Source organism: Lontra canadensis, unplaced genomic scaffold, assembly GCF_010015895.1.
Source record: "Lontra canadensis isolate GAN:19392208 unplaced genomic scaffold, GSC_riverotter_1.0 scaffold15, whole genome shotgun sequence".
Lineage (NCBI taxonomy): Eukaryota > Metazoa > Chordata > Mammalia > Carnivora > Mustelidae > Lontra > Lontra canadensis.
The window spans coordinates 16,457,812-16,478,176 of record NW_022631009.1 but is presented as its reverse complement, the minus strand read 5'-3'; the positions used below and the strand labels follow the sequence as shown (position 1 = coordinate 16,478,176).

The window sequence follows — 20,365 nt, the reverse complement described above, 5'->3', positions numbered from 1 at the left end:
TATGCAGAACCTTACAGTGCTTTTGATTTCATAATGATATGAGACATTGCCAGGTAATGTTCATCTAGAATTCCAGGGGAGTTACAGTAGAAGAAATACTTCTCTCTTCTCCCAACTGTTTGAAAATCTTCTTCTAACAGTACTATAAAGACTTCATGTAAATTTCTCACAAAGCCAGAGCATGGGGCGAAATTGTAGGACAGAATACGAGATCAGGGAGTTTTTCAAACATGGAAACCATCCTTGCCACTACCACCACCATAAAGGACTAGAAAAAGAGAGACCCTAACTCTTACCCATTTTCAAAGATCCAAAAGAGGCATGTATAGTAGCTATTATGGCCAGGGTAGAGAGACTTCTGTTTTCAATGTTGTTCACCCCATTTTCTGCCTACCAAACAGCCTTCAAAATGTCCCTGTTGTATGGCACCTGAGTGCCTAGAACCCATCATAAATATACCATATATTCCACTGTATTGTACTTACTTGCCGTTCTTGACTCTGTTATCCTCTTTGTCCCCTATGACCAGACTCTGAGCATCTTATGAGGCAAACACATGTTTGGTGTAATTCTTACCCAAAGGTCCGAGAAAAAGAGTCTTACGTATGGTGCCCAGTAAATATCTGAATGAATGAGGAAATGAAGGGAAGCGTGAAGGCCATCACACATTAGAAAGAAGCTGTCTGAGTGATTGAAATGTAATGATAGTTCATGTGCCTCTCTTTTTCCTGGCCCTCAACAAGTTTTGGTAAATGTCACTCTTTGTAGTCTACCTATCAGTCTCTAACTTATCATTGGATCATGCGTGGCCTTATCAGGGAGATAAAGTGTTTCCTTGTGATATGAATATTTTAGTTTTTCTTTGAAAATGGCATTTCACATGACTGTTTTAAAACTTGTGTAAAAGGTCTATAGAAAGTGTGTGGAAGGCATGAGCATTCTTTTTCTAAATTTTGGTATTATCTATCCAAAATGCTTAGCTTATGATTGACTCCATTTTATTTTGGGAAGTATGCTTTGAGGGGTGGCCAAATACCAGTAAGTCACGATTCTTATGAGAGTATATTTCCTGTTTTCTCTGAGGCTGAGTTCTATCTGAAGTCATCCCAGTACACTGACTCCTAAAATTGTTGAGGACATTTAGGAAGAGTTTTGGATTCCTGGCGATAGCTAAATGAAAATTTGCGTAAATATGTCATATAATGAGACAGAATTACCACGCTAAAAGTTCTTTGTTATGAATGGAAAAACAGTTCTTATTGGCAGCACCATTGTCTGATATACATATAAGAAAGTTCTCTCAACCCATGTTACTTAGCAGTTAATAGTACGGATTATAGGGGCACCTGGGTGGCGCAGTCGGTTGAACGTGGACTCTTGGCTCAGTTTGTGATCTCATGGGTGGTGAGATCGAGCCCTTCATGGGACTACATGCTCAGCAAGGAGTCTGCTTGAAATTCTCTCCCTCTGCCCCTCACCCTACTCTCTCCTCCCCCTCTTTAAAATAAATAATTTTTTTTTTTTAAATAGTATGGATTATGGAGTCAGAAGACCTAGGTTCAAATCCTGGATTTGCTACTTTGTGACACTGTAGAACTCATGAGTGTGCATCAAACCTCACGGGCTTTAATTCTGGTTTCATTTCTTAATAACCTGTGTGACCCTGGGCAAGAGATTTACTCTCAGCATCTCTCAGTTTTCTCGTTTTTTTTTTTTTTTCAGTTTTCTCACTTATAAAATGAAGGTATTAATAATCTTGTATCTTTCATAAGGTCGTGTATTTATTAAGTGGGTTGATGTACTGGTTATATAAAGTTGTTTAGAAAAAGGCCTGCCGTATCATAAGTGGGATATAATTTACGTTATTCCACTAGAATGCCAGCTGCATGAGGAGCTCATTGTCCATTTTTGTTCACTGCTATATCGCCAGTAGCTAGAATAGTGTCTGGCATGTAGTAGGCACTTAACTCATATTTATTGAATTAGTATACCTTGCTTTTCTTGTCTATGAAATGAGAATAATGAGATGGGCTACTTTATAGAGTGTTTATGAGCGTTAAAGGAGATAATGCTTATGAAGAAACATAACACTAACTATTATCATCATTATTACTATATGTAAAGGGCCATAAGTTATATTAGAATATAAATATTTGTTCTTACCCTATATCGTCTAGCTATTCTGCTTTTATGACTCATAACCTCGATCTTTAGAGTTTTAGACTAATGAAGAAATTAATTTGCCAACTTCCATAGTCATTTTCTGTCATAAGATAAAGGTAAATATTATCCTAAATCTCATTACAGAATAATGAAAATGCTGATCGTTTAATATTTCTTTTTTATCTTCTCGTACTCTAAACATCCTTTGACTTCATTAAACTTTTGTGAAAGTTTCAGGTTGACCAACTGCTCAAGTGCACCATCTGCTATTCACTTTGTAAATCTGCTGAGTAGACACCAAAATTATGTTGGAAAACTGAAAAATCACAAAAGCTTACAATTTATTTGTACTATATTGACATGAAGCTGTGGATGGGAGAAAAGACTGTATACTTTAGATTTCATATGCAAGTCAAGGCTAATTACCCAAGAATATTAAATACTTTTAGCAATATGAAGTCAGTAGAAAATGTTAACTACATGGATTTGATCTCTCATGACTTAAATGCAAAGTTATTTTGTGACAGCAAAAAAAGTCGGATTCTGAGAGTTGGTTTTAAATCAGGAAAAAAACAAAATATATCCATAAATATTTTTATTTAGCATAGACTCACTGCTGTAAGGAGGATTGGTTCACAGTGGCAAAAGTAATTGACGTCAATTGTAAAGACGGAGAGAGAAGTGAATTTCCACGTCATCTAAAGCAAATGTGTATCAGAAGGTTAGTTCAGTCTACATCATAAATCTGTGACCTATCCTGAGCAATTCCTGTCTCTTCTAGCAGCCAACCATTTCTGGATTGTCTGGAAAACACTATATGGTGACAGTAGCCAGAGGAGAACTTTTTCTATTTCTTTTTAGCATATCCACTGCTGGACCTTGCTACTTGTTTTCTCCATTGCTTCTCTTAGGGACTTCCTTCCTTTTCCTCCCTTCCCTTTATCAGATAATTTACATTGTCATCATCCTCACCTACATCATCTCTAGCATAGGGAAGGGCAAGGCTGCTAAAAGGCACAGCTATGTTCCTGACTGAACTCATCTATGATCTAGACACTGTATAACTATGTCACATAATAACTGTTTTATATATCTACTTAAGTGACCAAGTCTCTATTTCAGGAACAAACTAATGTAACATACTTTAAAATTTTGGTGATTTTTCTTTTTTTTAGAAACTGTTCAAAAAAACAGAAACATAAGTCACCTGTATTCTAGACCCATTATAATTGATGGCTATAATTTGATTAAAAAAAAGAGGCAAATATAAGTTTAAAATTGGCATACAATTAGAATAAACAATAGGGTTTTAAGGATGTGTTTTCAATATTTATTTTCTCATGTATCAAATAATTTACTGTACAACTTATACTCTGTCTATTGTCTACTTTTGTGTAAGTATACATGGTATGAGATACCCATGATGTAGTACACAGGGCACTGAACCTGAAATCTGAGCCTCTGAATTGGAGTCTTGCTCTGCCACTTTCTAATTAGGCAAATGATTTAACATTATTGAGTCTTTACTAGGTCATCTATAAAGAAGAGCTAATGATGGCATTCTTAGGGTTGACATAAGAATTAAGGGGCATAATCAGTGTGATATGTTTCATATTCAACAAATAGAATGCTATAATAGTCTATGCAAGCTGTATTTATATAACTTTTCTTCAAAAAGATAATTTTCATATTTAGTGGTAGACTCTGTTTTCAAGGCCACATTGTGCTTTCAGAAGGTAATTTATTGTGTATATTTGTGACTCACGTTTTCCCCTGATTTTCTTTGGATGAATAAGAAAGTTACAAATAATTCAAATTCTGGATTATGATGATTCTGGGGTTACGCTTAGTTTTATATAATGAAACTACCTAATGACCCGTCATTTGAAATCCCATCCTAAGCTATTTGAATATGTAGAATTTGGTACAAGGAATGACATGTGTCATATTTTATCAGTGGCTTGTTTTTTATGTGCATTTTTCAATTACTTTGGGGGTAGTAGTACTTCTATGAGAATGAAATAAGAAATAATCAATTTGTTGAATATATATAAACCAGAAATATTATTTATGTAACATTTTTTATACATAGGCAAGCAATTGCACATAGGACAAGAAGAAGTAGAATTATAACTGTTCTCAGTAAGTTCATTGTATGCCACAAGCTATCATTCAAGACTAGAGGTCTCTTGCTACCTTTGTGCTTTGTCTCTTGAATGCCCATGTGCCAACATTCTGCTTTTTCCTCACAGCTTTCTTCTTTGAAATAAGATGATTTTCTTCTTTCCTCTTCAGTGCCCCTACTTCTCCTTATGCCATTCTTCTGTCACTTATCTATATCTCTAAGAGTCTAACTTTAAGGAAAAGTATCAGAAAGCTTCCCAGGACAACCATGTTCTAAAATTACAAGAGAGAAATGATTCTCCTATAGAAATAGAAGCATCTGGACGATTCTAGACCCAAGCATCTCGGGCATGACCACCATTTCAGGTTTTCTATTCCCTATCCCCCTGCAATCACCAGTAAAAAACCCAGATATTCCCTTCCAAAGGGACTTTCAGCTATCCTTCTGATGTCCTTGGATGCCAAGACAAAAGTTTCCACTCCTGGCCAACTTACTTTCCTAGGATTTCTCCACTCAGTCCCCTCTTCCTTGATACTTTCCTCTTGACCACAGTACAATACACACCTGCATGTGTACACACACACACACACACACATACACATGCACACAGACATATTCCTAAAATGATACTACAATCGATGCAGTAACTACAGGGGCTAGCCTCTAATATTTTATTTCATTTTAGTTTTTAGAATGTTGATCAAAACTTAATAACTGATTTTCAGGACCCACTAGAAATTTGAGACCCATAGTTTAAAAAAATATATTAGATGACTTTCAGTTGTTTTTTCAGTTTGCAAAATTCTATGATTGTCTTTATTCTTAGGGTGAAAATTTCATTTAAAAAGGTACCTGTTCTCTGAACAAAAAGCAATACAGGATGAAAAATTGCTCTTGGGGTTCCTGGCCTTATCAATGTTCTGTTGAAATGCTGATATTTTAGGAAAGTGAATAAAGAACAGGAAATTGAACTAAGAAGGAGTTGTAGGAATAATAATGAGAAAGGACTACAGCCTATTGGAAAAACTGAAGCAAGAAACCTGGATAATCCTACATCCAAGCAACCAAAAGTTGTTATGTGAGACTGGAAATTGGGAAACTGAAAGATTTGAAAGGATTATTTGCCTGAATGCATTTTTAATACCTTCTCGATTTCAGTGTCCAATGGCCAGAATCATTAACATATCTAGAAGGCCCTGGTAATCTGTTTCTTTCTCTGCCTTTTATCTCTCCTGACCTCCTTTCCTTCCCTCTCACTCATCCCGCTGCCGCCCAGCCATGCTGGCCCCTTCTCCTGGCCCAGGACGCATGGTGGTGGACCTTCCTGCTGGAGGTTCTTTTTGCCTCTAACTCACTCTCCTCCTCACATACCAGAATGGCTAACTTCCTCAACCTCTTCAGACCTCTGTTGAAATGTCTGAAGTGTCACCTGGGCAGTGAGGCCCACTATAACAGACTTTTTTTTTTTTTAATTGCAGCCTGTCCCATCCTTCTTAATATTCTCCCATTTGCATTTATCCTAACATTTATTGCGTCTGTCACACTGCTAGAATGTAAGCTCCATGAGAGCAGGGATTTTTACCGGCTCTGATCATTATTGTATCCTAAGTGTTTGCAAAAGTACCTAGCATATATGAGGAATTCAAGTAAGATTAATTGAACAAGTATTTGAATCTACTAGCACGTCAAGCAAAGAACTTGTACATATATACTACTGAGGAAACATTTATTGTATGAGAGAATAGAGCTCCCTTACACGTACCCAAGAATCAAGCTGTGACATGGTTAGGACTGGAATCATTGTACCCTACCTTCCCATCCCCCTAGATAAAGAAAGTGAGAGGTTGAGTGGCATGTGTAAGCCACAAAACGTGGGACAGTCTTCCACTGTTTGGGATTGTGGTTGCTTCATATCCTGGAATAGGGATTTGCAGTTTCCAGAATGCGACATGTTATGTTACTTATAAACTGTTCTGTTTCTTGTATTTGTGTTGTGTCCAACTTAAGAGGAAGCTATCTTTTATTTAGATGTTTAGAGCCTTCCAGTGTTTATTGTCATTCTTAGTAACATTAAGTAGCAGATTATTTAATTTAGAGAAAGAAAGCATTAAACATTCCTGAAATTAAAGCAGAGTTGATAAGCGAGAGAAAGTACTTTCTTAATGTCGGTGCTTTTTCAGGTTCTTGGTTTCTTTTTAACCTTTTTTCCTGATTTTTTTTTTTTTTTAAGACAGACGGTAAAAGAGAAAGCTTTAATTCTAGGCTTCCGTGGAATCTATAAAAATTGGGGACGCTTGTGTTAGGATTTGGAGAAAATTTCAGTATTTCCTGCCTATGCTTGAGGAGCGTTAACAAATTGTTTAAGTGAAACTGAGGAAAGGGAAAGTGACTACCCAAAATTTGCCGGATGCCTTACCCCCTGCGATGCCTGACGTAGTGCTTGTAATTAACACTCTCGGGCCCTAAGCAAGCGGCGCGGGGGGTGGAGCGGAGGAGCTAGCAGGGGCTGCTCGGGGTCGCAGGTGCCCAGAAGCTGCAGCGCGCCCTCCGAAGCCGCCAGCCCACCGCCACCACCTCCCCCTGCGACTGCTGATTGGCGGGGACCACAGCATCAGCAGCATCTCCCGGCGAGGGGAGGGCTGCGAGACTCCCGCAGCCACTGCCTCCGGGATCCTCAGCTCCCTCCCGGCGAGACCTCGGACTTTCGCCGCAGACAGCTGCGTCTCCGCCCGCCACCGTCGCGACCCCCTCCTCCTGGCCCCTCCCCAACAAAGTGGAGGACTCGGCAGCCGGGACAGCCGCGTCCGGGCCGGTCCGGACGGGGTCGGCGAGGCCGGGGCCAGACCCCGCAGGGTCCCGCCGCACCGTCCAGGCCCTCGAAGCGCTGCGGTTGCCGCGCCCCAGCCGCCAAGACGCCTCGTATCTTGTACCGCGGGAAGAGTGGGTCTTCGTCCAAGATGGGCCGGCAGGGCTTGGGGGGCGCTGGCGCTGCGGGGCGCTCCATGCAGCGCTCCCAGAGCCGGAGCAGCCTCTCCGCCTCCTTCGAGGCGCTGGCCGGCTACTTTCCCTGCATGAACTCCTTGGAGGAGGAAGAAGGAGGTGAGGCCGTCTGTAGTTGCTGTTTCTGCCTGTTCACCTCTCGCGTCCCGGTGGGTGGAGGGATGGCAGGGGAGGGAGCGCTCCCCGTAGCTGTGTCCCTGCTCGGCTCCGCTCTCCGGTGCTGCGCTGGGGCGAGAGACCCCCAGGCGCACTGGCCAAGCTGCCAAGTCCGTTTATTGGTTATCCCGAGAGCTCCACCAGCTCTGGCTTGGGAAGCTGCTTTCCTGATGAAGTTCATGATCAGATGCTTGAAAGTTGAGTAAGGATGTGGTCTGGTGGGAGGCAAGGCAGCAGCCGTCTGGGGGGCACCCCACTATGTTTTGGTTTACTCCCGCAGTCTTCAGTATTAACATTTGGCCTTGGGGACAGAAGTATTCAAAAATTAAAGGGGGAGGCAGCAGCGAAAGTTTGAAACAGAAATCCCCGCTTGTGTAAATTCAAGATCCAGATGAGAAGGGTCATGAAACGGACAGGTCAGAGGTTGACCATGCTGAAGGCGGGTGGGTCTGTACTCTGGACACTGGTCACTGTTCACAGGACACAGTGCTGTCAACCTGACCATTGGTTGTCTATCTCTGGTGTTAGGAGATGCCATTATAATAATTAAGCTAAAGAGAAAAAGCGGGGAAGAGAACTCATTGTTTTAAACTTCTCACCAAGTGGTTTCAAGACCTTCATAAAGTTTTGAATAACACAACAAAGGTTTTCCTCATGGAGAACTTTTCATAAGATTTAACAACTAACCCCCACACACAAAAAATGTACATTGTATATCAGAGTAAAAATTGGCTGCTAAAGAATGGCATCCCAACATTTGAAATACTGTTTATTAATTTGTTGACATGCTAGTTGCAAACCATGTTCATCTTTACTTGTAAGTGGAGAGCAGGTTAGTTATTATCATGTTAACTCTATGTATGGTAATAGAGTTTATTCTGCTTTTATTCTGTGACAGTCTATGACCTCTTATCAGGATATCTGCACTGAGCCGTGATTTAGAAGAAACTACCTGCTGGGAGAAGAGGTAGAGATAGATGCTTTCCCCCCTGTTTTTCCCAGTGGAGGGACAGGGAGCTGGAAGATGGGAGGATGAACAATGACAGGCACATGGTCTTCAAGAGAATTCACCGGTTAGAGCTATCCAGGTTTCTTCTAGCTTATTGTTGAAATCTCAGTTTGCAATCTCACTTTGCTATAGATCACTAAAGGTCTAGTAGTAGGATACTTACCTGTACAAACAGAACTTTTAATTTTCATACTAACGCTTTGCTGGTTTTGTTTGTACATTTACATTTCACTTGTTTTCTGTAATTAAATGTTTAAAATCTCAAAGTGTAAACAAGTCAAGGAATTAGAAAATCCCATTGGGTAAATGAATGATCACAATTGTAGCTAAAACTTTCAGTGTTAATTGTGAGCCAGGCACTGTTCAAAGAACTTAGCTGTATGTACTCTTTTAGGCCGATAACAACGTTATGAGGCAGTATTTTTATTATCTGTATTTCACAAAGAGGAAACTGAGGCAGAGGGAAGTTCAGAAACTTGCCCATGGTCAACTTGGCAGGCATAGTAGGCCATAGAGTTGCATGTGAACTCAGGCAGTCCACAACACAACCTACACACCATATATACTATACTAGATTATTATTTAATAATATAGACTAGATTATTATACCATACAAGGGCTATACTAGATTATTATTTGCATATACTTGGCCACAGTCACATACCTTGCAAGGGGTGAAGCTAGAACTCAAACCCAGCTGTGTCTGAAAAATCCATATTTAAATAAAACAAATTATTGTAGACTCTCAGTTTTTAATTTTTACACCAAGTCTTTAGTCTTGAGTTTGCTTCGGATAAACCACCATCATTCCTCCCTACATTGTAACCAGAATTGTTGAATTTATAAAATACCATCCTAAAAAGACAGGCAAAGCTTATATAAACATGAGAATTTTCAAAATTTTAAAGTACAGTCATTTAACCTTGGCTTACACAGACCTATCCCAAAGGAAAATCCTATATCTACACATGGGAAGTTGGAACAGATTTCTGTCCCACAATCTGGCTCACTGAGTTGGCCAAGACAAAATGTTTCATAAGGAAGCCAGTGTTTCAAAATTAAGCATATAGTTCTCTACAGGTAACTAGAGAGGAAGTGCTCCCTGTAAATGAATGGTCTTTCTACTGGGCTGCGCAGTCACTTATACAGCCAGGAGAAGAGATCCTGACTTTCTCTTTGTCTTGTAGTATTCCTACCACCGCTGAAAAACACCCTGAGGTGTTTTTAGGGTATTCTACTGTACTCTGCAGAGTTGCAAGAGTTGTAAAAGTTAGAAATCACTGTCTGGAGCAGTGCTTCCTTACTTTTTTTTTCCCCCCTATTGAGTCACCCACAAGGGACATAGGAAGTTCAGGCGGGTAACATACTCTCTTAAGCTTGTTCGGGAATATGTTATTATAGTCACAACTGTGAGGCCCATTCTAATGTATTAAGAAAAGTAAATCCATCATAGCAGATGATTTTCACACTGGTCGAGAACAATTTGTCTAAAGAGAGCAGTGGTCTACTAACCCATATAATTTGACGAGTGCAACTGATTTTATTGTTTATTTTTTTAGTGCAGCTGATTTTAAATTAGCCTGATTTTAAAACTCATCTTCCCTCCGCCCCCTTTTTGATCTTTTCGGACATAGTGCAATAACTAATTCAAATGTCCTCTGCCTTCTAGTTCCATAGTCGCATTTCAGTCTTATTCTGCACATCTGGACATCGCCATTCTGCACAAGAAGTACCAAAAAGTTTATTGAGAAACCATATTCTTCTTTATTCATTCGTTCATTCAAACATATTTAGTGTGGCTATTTGATGTGTTAGCATCAGTAGTCCTTGAAATAGTTGAATGCTCCCCACCCTTTTAGATCTTCCAATCTAATGGAGACAGATATTAATAGGAACAACTATGTTCCTATTTAGAACTGACCAGTGTTAGGAAGGTGAAGTACTGAGTGCAGTAAGAATTATAAGAAAATTTAGGAGTTAGAGAAGGGTGTCCTTAGAAAGTGAGAGTGAAACATGGATTTCGGCCTCGGTGACAGCTCTCCGTCCCTCACCTGGGGGATCAGGCCCTCCTGCACACCTGTGAAAGCAATTTGCTCAGAGCCCACAGCTAGGAAGTTGCTGAGTTGGGATCTAAATCCATAATTTGGCTTTGGAGTTTATAATACTAACTACTCTGTATTGTTTCTTCCTTATTATACTACATTTTCTGGTAATATGCTATGGAGTTGATGACCATGTACAGTATATTATTAATAGTTGGCATTTATTGAACACCCGTGTATGCCCCATTCTTTTGGTTTCATGATTCTTCAAGGGGGTTATTATTTTCAACATTTTACACATGTGAACACTGAGATTCAGAGACATTAAGCAACTTGGCCATGGATTATAAATTTCAGTGGGGGTGACTCCATTGAGGGTGAAAGGAGCATTCCTGTGAGCAAATTAAGATTCCTGATTGGTCTTTATAGCAGCTTTTTTGTATGCTTGTAGTTCTTTATTACATTATTTTATTTGTGCTTCTTGTCACTAGATATACACCAAATAACAATTCTCCAATTTCTAAGTAGCTTTTTTTTTTTTTTTTTAAGATTTTATTTATTTATTTGAGAGAGAGCGAGCATGAGCCGGGCGGGATGGGGGCTGAGGGAGAAGACAAGCCGACTCTGTGCTCAGCACAGAGCCCGACGTGGGGCTCGATCCCAGGACCCAGAAACATGACCTGAGCTGAAGGCAGATGCCTAACCAACTGAGCCACCCAGGCACCCCAGCATTTTTTTTTTTAAGTAATAATAGTAGTCCCTTACATGTTACTTAACAGTGTATGAATTATGTCTACTTATTATATCATTGAATCCTACGAGATAAGTATTAACTTCCCTATATAAACTACTTGCCCTCAACATTGATTCTGTGAGTCTGCCTCCCTAATGTGGAATATTATTGTATGTAGAATTTTAAAACATTACAGGTAATTCTAACAAAGAAGGAATCATTTCAAGGAAAACTTACCATTCTTAATAGGAGAAACAGCCCCACAACTTCCCACCCATAGAATCAATGGTAAGTGGTTATGGTTTTATAATGTAAGAAAATGGCACATTTTCTAACACTTGGTAGATCTGGTTTCTCAGAGGCTATTTTAATGTTTTGACCTGTGGTTCGGGGCTAGTGATTCTTGTTCAGTTATGTACATATAATGATGTGATGAATTTGGTTTACTTGATTTTATGGCCTGCCTTCTTTGGTTAAAATATGGCTTGGTGATCATACAGAAGAGAGCTTATTGACTTAATGCTATTTAACTGAATAAATTAATTCATTTAATTTCTTTTACATGCACTAGGTTGAAAATTAAATTACATGAAAACCATCCAAGAAATAGGAATAATTTTAAATCACCAGAAAAATTGGGGAAAAGGTTTTTTTGCATACGATAATGAAGCTATGAGGAATTAATATAAAAGGAATTAAAGAGACTAATAGAAAAGACTTATTTAATTCACCCCCACTCTTTAAGAGGTCATGCAACTGATAAGAAGAGTATAAAAAGTACTATCTTAGTCTAATCTTTGTATATGGTAAATGATACACTTAATTCTTAATAAGTAGTCCCATTTGATAAAAATGGGACTTTGCCCATGTTCCACTGGAATAAAAAAATCTCCATACACTTAAATGTAATCCTCCCAAGTATAGACATCATGGCTAGCAAAGTATCTGCTAAATGTCTATTAATAATACTATATAGTTCTACCATTCTTTTCGAAGTAGATACCATTTTATTTATTTTTTTTAAGATTTTATTTATTTATTTGACAGACAGAGATCACAAGTAGGCAGAGAGCAGGCAGAGAAAGAGAGGAGGAAGGAGGCTCCCTGCAGAGCAGAGAGCCCGATTCGGGGCTCAATCCCAGGATCCTGAGATCATGACCCAAGGCAGGGGCAGAGGCTTTAACCCACTGAGCCACCCAGGCGCCCCGGTAGATACATTTTAACTGACTGCTATTGTTATTTATTTTATTTATGTTGATTTTAAATTTAATATGTGATCTAGACTTTTTAAAATTCAGTGATCATAGTTTTTTTACATCCTCACAATGACAGTTTTAGTCTGAATTTGTATCTTTTCTTAGGAGATATTATTTTTCCTAGATGATTGATTATGTATTTTTATGTGATTTTTTGAATTGATTATATATAATTATATAATAAATCATTTCATAAATGAGTCTATGCCATATTTAAAAATAGCACAATATTTTTATATTAGGTTTACATTCTAGGCAGATAAGTGAAGCAAATGATTTTGGAATTAAAAAAAAGATAAACAAAAGAACAGTTCCATTCGGAGTGCTTTTTAAATACTACCTTGTTATCTGAGAGTCAGAAGTTTTCACTGGTAGGTGTCCAAACAGTATCTTTAAAGCAGCTTATAACTCTAATACAAAAGTAACGTTTAACCCCAGTTTGCTTTCATCCTTCAATAAGTTCACTAAATTCAGAGCTAATAATGGGGATGAGTTTCCCTATGGAGACATCCTTGCGTATTATTACGACTTAAAAAGAAACCCACTAGAAGGTGGTAATGGCAGCATCCCATTGCTGCTAAGGTCTGTGGTTTAATATAAGTACCCTCTGTTGTTCTTAAGTATACCCTTATTATTGATCAGACAAGATCGTTCTATACATTTGCTCTATCTCCTAACCTAAGAGTGTTTGATGAAGAGGAGGGGGACTTACCTAATGCTCTGTATATATAATATTATTTGAACAACTGAAGAAAAAAGCTATTATAAAAATGACAGTATCAGTGTAAGTTTGAAGTACTATTTCTTAAGAATTAGATTTTGCCTAAGGAGACTACAATGAAAGGACTGTTTATTTTAGCTATTTCCGTGATCAGTCATTCCCTTACTATCCTGTGACTCGGGGCTAGGCAGGTACCATACATCAGTGAGGTAGACCAGATGTCATACAAATGGGAAAAGCAAGCACTCTGAAAAGCTTGAGAAATCCTATCCATCCAAAAAGGAATGGTGAACACTCTGTTCTAGTTAATTGATTCCAATTGAATATCAGCCCAGGGTTGGCAAACTTACTCTTTTTTCCATAAGAGAAAAGCTGTAAATCCGAATGTTTACTTCAAATCTTTAACTTTTACAATGTTGGCAGCTAAATGAAAAATTATAAACATTATTTGAGCCAAACGAAACATAACCTGTTGACCAAATGTGTGCCACCAGTTGGCAGCCTCAGCCAAAGAACTGCTTTCTTCCTTCCCATTCTTATTGTCACCAGGATAGTTTAGGGCCACGTTTGCTCCCCTTCAAAATCTTCTGACAGTCTCCCACTCTGCTCTCTACCTGCTGGGTCTCCCCTCCAACCTACCTCCATTGCCTTGGTGATGGTTCCCTTAAATATCATCTTAATGTTGACACTGGTCTTCCTCCAGAAACTTCAGTAGATTCCCATCTCCCAGTAGGTAGTGTCCTTTGGCCTGACCTTCAGAGTCTTTAACAGTCAGGTGCTTCTGTACAGCATATCTTCTAAGGCCCTTTAGGAATCCAGTAATTCAATAAAACTAGACCTTCTTGCTCTTTGCCTCCAAATTTTTGTTCATGCTTTTCTTTCTGTTCTTCCTCTACCACTGCATATGCATCATATCTAATTACCCTTCAAAGCTCAACTCATATCTTATCCATATTCTATGGCTTTCAGAAGCCATAGAAGCTTCTGTAGGCAGAGGGAAAGGTGAATGGGCATATACCTGGGTTTGAAATATTAGCTCCATCTTTTCCTAGAACTGAGCAAGATACTTAATGAGCTTTAGTTTCCTCCTTTTATGTGAAATGTTTGTAGTAATACTTACCTTGGAGAGAGGTGTGTGAACTGCATTGTCATGGCTATTATTCCCTTATGATCCCATATCAAAATATGTTTACCTTTTTCTGAACTAGATTTGTGCTCTCCAATACAGAAAGCACTAGTCATTTGGCTGTTTAAATTTAAATAGATTGAAACCAAATTAAATTGAAAATTATTTCCAGAGTCACATTAGCCACATTTTTTTTCAGTGCTCAAGATTCATTGTTTATGCACCATACTCAGTGCTCCATGTAATACGTGCCCTCCTAAATACCCACCACCAGGCTCACCTTCCCCCCAACCCCACCTGCCACCAAGCGCTCAGTAGCTACACATGACTACCTTATTGGACAGTGCAGAACTATAGAATATTTCCAATATTCACACAAAGTTATATTGGACAGTATAGCTTCAGATATCTAACGGTACTTGTATAGCACTTAGAATATATTGCCTTGGATTGTCATTATTTATTTATTATCTTACCTCACCTACTAAATGGTAAGATTACATAATAAGGAATTGTGTGATCAAGCGTTACATATATTTATCTGTCACAGTGCCTTGCACCAATTAAGTACTTAGCAAATGTGTAGTGAATGAATAAATGAACAAATATCTAGTTGGTTTCTATGTTCATATCATGGAATAGAAGGAAGCTATTAGAGCTGGAAGGGACCAAATTATTTAAGTAACTGTATCCAACCTTGCAGGTGCAAGAGTGCTTAAAAGTCATATGTTCTCTGTGCTACCTGTAAGTTGGGTACACTCAGCTCCTATAAACTAGGAACATATCTTCTACTATGTTACAAATGAAATGTGTATGCCATATGTTTCATTTAGGGTGCCTTGTTGTAATCAAAAGAAACTAAGTCTAGCAATTTAGGTGGAAAAGATATTTGCTAAGGGATATTGGATAGGTTACAGAATCTTTAGGAAGACTGGAGATCCTGTGCTAGAGGTTAGGAATGTTGTCCCAAACCATACTGCAGAACTAGTCCTACCGAACTACCACTGCTGCTTGGCACAGAAAACACAGTTTGCACTACTGTCAACCTTTGATTCTGAATCAGTACCTACTGCTATAGGACCATTCTTGGAAATTATAGATTGAATTCATTAGAATAGAAGCCTATGGTGTCCCATCTTCTTTGCTTCATGAGTTTCAGATCAAAGTTTGGGGCAGTAGTGTGATCAGCAGAACCTCGGCCATTTGTCATGCCCTGTTTGCCAGACCGGCTGGTAATACCCAACAATTTTAGTGTCTACATTTGAAGGATGGATTATTTCTCATACATAGGAAAAGGATTCAAATACTAGTGAGCCAGAAGCATTAATAAATACCCACTTAATAATATAAAATAATTACTGGTGGAAAAATCCATTAAACTCAGCCTGAATACCTATTTTTTATATTTTTAAATACTAGTTTGCTATTGGGTTATTTTCCTCTTTGCTTGATGAACATAAGCAAATAAGAAAGGGGGGAATCTATGGAAGAAGTCTAGGATAAAGACTATAGTTCTCTTAATTTTAACTTTTTCTACAGACTTCGTTACCCAAATAACCATACATACTCTTATTTTGCATAGAGAACATAGTCAGTCTCTCCCTAGAAAGACAACCTTAAAATGTCATTCTTTTACTGCATGCAAATTGAAATCTAGGCTGTTTGAATGATGTGTACTTCTCTTCCTCATATCCAGATGGGGATTTCCATGCCATATATATATATATTTATTTTACACTCAGCTCCATATAAACTAGGGGTAAAAATAGCTATCAGCAAACCTACAGATAAGTTATTTGTTTACAATAGACTCAATTTAAATGGTACAGTAGCAACAGGATAATGAAAATTAAAATTCTCATTTAGAAGGGAGAAAATAGGGGAATGCCTGGATGGCTCGGCCAGTCCCGTATCTACCTTTGGCTCTCAGGGTCCTGGGAATCTCAGCTCAGAGGGGATTCTGCTTCTCCCTCTCCCTCTGCCCCTCCCCTCAGCTCATGCTCTCTCTCTCTCCCTCTCTCAAATAAAGAAAATCTTAAAAAAAAGAAAAAAGAAAAAAAAAATGGTGTTTTAAAAAAAAAAAAAAAAGAAAGGAGAGTAGGAAACACAAAACAATTATCCACAAGAATTCTCAAATCTCACCTGGAAGGAACTGCAAAGACTGACAGACTCACCTGGCAACCTCGTTCTAACATACTTTTTGGAAAATATGTCTTTGCCTTTATTCTTCATTGGCCACAAAGATTGGCTTTGAAGAGGAGACAATATAGTATTAATAGCCTGTTTCTACTAGTGCATATTAGGAAATTCCGTAGGTACCTTAAGAGTTGAACAGACTTTTCTAAGTGGGCTTAGTCCTTCAAAAATTGAATAGTCATACAGTCTGTTTATTTCCAGTCAGTTTCAAGTATGAGTAACTCCAGCCAAACACCTCATGTGACAAAGATTTTTTAGCCTGAAGATTCTGTTCTTTTAGTTTGTAGCTTCTGTGCCCTGCCCACTTCTTTTCTCTCAACTTAACGGCATCCACCTTGATACCATCTGAAAACCATGGGTTTGTGTGGGAAGGAAACCCCTTAAGCCTTTTTGGTCAGCAGTCTCTTTTCTCTCTCCCCTTTTGAATGTCAAGGCCACTTATTTATTCCTGCAAGTTTCTTCCTGCAATTTTTGGATAATTTCACATGACTGCAGTCATTTTTCAGAGATGGATTTGTATGGCATTTTACAGTTTTCAAAACTGTTTCACAAAGATTATAGTGTCAGGTCTCTATTCATCACTATCTGGGCCTATTTCTGGGCTCTCTGTTCTATTTTGTTGATCTATTTATCTATTCTTTCACCAATGTGATATTGTCTTGATTACTGTAGCTTTAAGTAAGTCTTGAAATTCGATAGTGTCAAATTTCAAGTGTTCATAGCTGACAGCCCTCCAACTTTATTCTTTGCCTTCAATTTTGTGTTGACTATCCTAGGTCTTTTGCCTCTCCTTAATAAACTTTAGAATCAGTTTGTCAATATCTACAAAATAATTGCTGGGATTTTGATTGGGTTTCCATTGAATCTATAGATCAGGTTGAGAACTAATGTCTCAACAATATTAAGCTTTCACATTCATGAACATGGAATATCTCTCCATTTATTTAATTCTTTGATTTCATTCATCAGATTTTTGCAGTTTTTCTCATACCTAACATTCTTTCATTTTTTTGTATGCTAATATAAATGATATTGTTCTGGGTTTTGTTTTCGTTTTTGTTTTTGTTTCATTTCAAATTCCGTTTGTTCAATGCTAGTATATAGGGAAAAAATTGAGTTTTGTATACTAACCTTATATCCTACAACCTTGCTATAATCATTTATTATTTCCAGGAGTTTTTATACCTGGGGCTTTGTGTTTTTTTTTTTTTTAATTTTCTACATAAGCACTCATAACACCTGTGAGCAAAAAAGTTTTATTTCTTCCTTCTCAATCTGTATAATTTAATTGCCTTTTTTTTGTTTTAGTGCATTAGCTAGAATTTCCAGTAAGCTGTTGAAAGGAGTTATGAGAAGGAACATATTTGCTTTGTATTGAATCTTGGTAGGAAAGCCTTGAGTTTCTCACTATTAAATGTAATGTTGGCTTTAAGTTTTTTAATAGATCTTTTTTATCAAGTTGGGAAAGCTATCCTCTATTCCTAGTTTACTGAGTTTTTACCATGAATAGGTGTTGGATTTTGTCAAATGTTTTTTCTGGATCTATTCATATGACCATGTGATTTTTCTTTTCTAGCTTATTGATGTGATGCATCACACTAACTAATTTGTGAATATTGAACCAGCATTGCATAGCTGGGATAAATCCCACTTCATCGTGGTGTATAACTCTTTTTATACATTGTTGGATTTGATTTGCTAATATTTTGTTGAGGATTTTGCGCTGTTTTCATGGGAGATACTGGTCTCCAGTTTTCTGTTCTTGTAACAGCCCCTTTGTTTTACAGACGCAAAAGGATCAAGGTCTTTTTTAACCTCACACACTAACAAATCCATAGTTTTTCACCATGTATTTAAAACTGTTTGACTGCCATGGCATCATTTGATGAAATCTCCATTTTTTGGTGTGGTTAAATCCAAAATAACTTACTGAGAGATAGAAATGCATATGTATATAATAAGGAATAGCTCTTTCTGGCACGTTTGTTTGAATTTTATCATATATTTTTTCATCTTTATGGTAATTTTTTAAAGTTTTACATTTTAATTCCAGTATAGTTAGCATACAGTGTTATATTAGTTTCAAGTGTACCATATAATGATTCAACAATTCTATACATTACTCAGTGCTCATCATAAGTGTACTTTTTCATCCCCATCCCCATCCCCCACCCCCACTTCCACTCTGGTTACCAGTAGTTTGTTCTCTATAGTTAAGAGGCTCTTTGTTTTTTGCCATCTCATTCTTGAAGTCAGAATTTAGTAATAAAATTAACATTTCCCCATTCATGATAAGACAAGAAAGCATGAATGATCTAAAATCTTAAATATGTTCATAAAATGATTTAAGTTTATGGACATGCAGTGAGATCACAAGATGAGGTTTCAAGTCACTAATTACACTGGAAGCAGAAATTAGTGTCCCAAATACTAAAGATGGAAGCCAACCTCTTTGAGAAATAAGCATTGGCATTGACATTGCTAGGGTTTTGTTTCAAGTTTCACCTTCAAGCAGTTTCCTAAAACAGAAAGTGATAATAAGAACCACTGTACAACACTCGTATGAAGCCTAGAGGCAGGTAGATTTTATATTCAAATTATCTCCACATGGTAGTAAATCAAGACACAAGAGCTCTTTCTTTCCCTTCTTTGTTTTGAATTTAATAATTGAATTTTCCCCAACTTTTATTTTAAACATACAAAAAAAAAGTAGTACAGTGAGCATTCACTATACAGATTGACCAATTTTTAGTGGACTTTATCTTTCCTGTCTCTCCCCTGATTCTCTCTCTCTCTCTCTCTCTCACACACACACACACACACACACAGTATGTATTCTTGCTGAACATTTGAGTGTAAGTTAAATTGCAGCATGCATCTCCTAATTAAAAAAACTACATAAAATTAACAAAAATGCCTATCTAATATTTCCTTCATACTCAATTTTTTTAGTTATCCCAAAATTGTTTCTTACGAAGGCTAAAATTTTGTTACATATTTTTTTCCTCAATCCAGGATCTAGTCAAGGCTCATTCATAACTTTTGGTTGGTAACACATAATCTAAAACAGTACTTTCACCTTTTCTTTTCATGATACTGACTTTCAAAAAATCCAGACAAAGTTGTCTTATAGGATATCTAACAATCTGGATTTGTCTGATTGTTTTCTCTATTTCCTGTGTTTCCTATAAACTGAACATTAGGTCTAGAAATGTGGTTAATTTCAGTTTAAATGTACAGGTGATGTAAACTTCATACATCCATCAGTAACAACAATGTCAAGTTCTCTCATTCTTAGGGATGCTAAGTTTGGTCAGTTGGCTTAGAGGTGACTACCAGTGTCCTTCATGGAGGAGATGTATCTTTCCCTTTATAAGTACTAAGTAACCTCTGAGGTAATACTTTAGTACCATGTGAATATCCTTTTTCCCAAAAATCTCTCATCAAATGATTTTTAACATCCAATGCTGATGTTTGCCTGAATCATTACATTGGGAATAGTGATTTTAATCTAAATTTTATCTGAAACATAATTGAACTTATTTTAATAAGCTTAAAACTCTGTCCCTGGAGCACCTGGATATCAGTCATTAAGTGTCTGCCTTCAGCTCGGGTCATGATCCCAGGGTCGTGGAATTGAGCCCAGCATCAGGCTCCCTGTTTGGCAGGAAGCCTGCTTCTCCCTCTCCCACTCCCCCTGCTTGTGTTCCCTTTCTCGCTGTGCCTCTCTCTGTCAAATAAAAAAATAAAATCTTTAAAAATAAAAAATCTACATTATACCATACAGTATAAATTAATCTAGTATTGATAATTTATTTCATACATTCAGTATTATTTA

General features: G+C 37.7%; 1 protein-coding gene across 47 annotated transcripts in view; it reads left to right on the top strand.

Moving 5' to 3' along the window:
• Positions 1–20,365, top strand: part of RIMS2 (regulating synaptic membrane exocytosis 2) — a 586,269-nt gene that overhangs the window by 549,221 nt on the left and 16,683 nt on the right. The window contains exon 1 of one of the 47 annotated variants that reach the window (XM_032858541.1): positions 7,017–7,387. The exons of the other annotated variants lie outside the window; for them this stretch is intronic. Within the exon in view, the coding sequence (XP_032714432.1) occupies positions 7,246–7,387 (142 nt within the window). The 5' untranslated portion in view covers positions 7,017–7,245. Of the gene's footprint in view, positions 1–7,016; positions 7,388–20,365 lie in introns of those variants that run through there. 47 annotated transcript variants of the gene reach the window in all.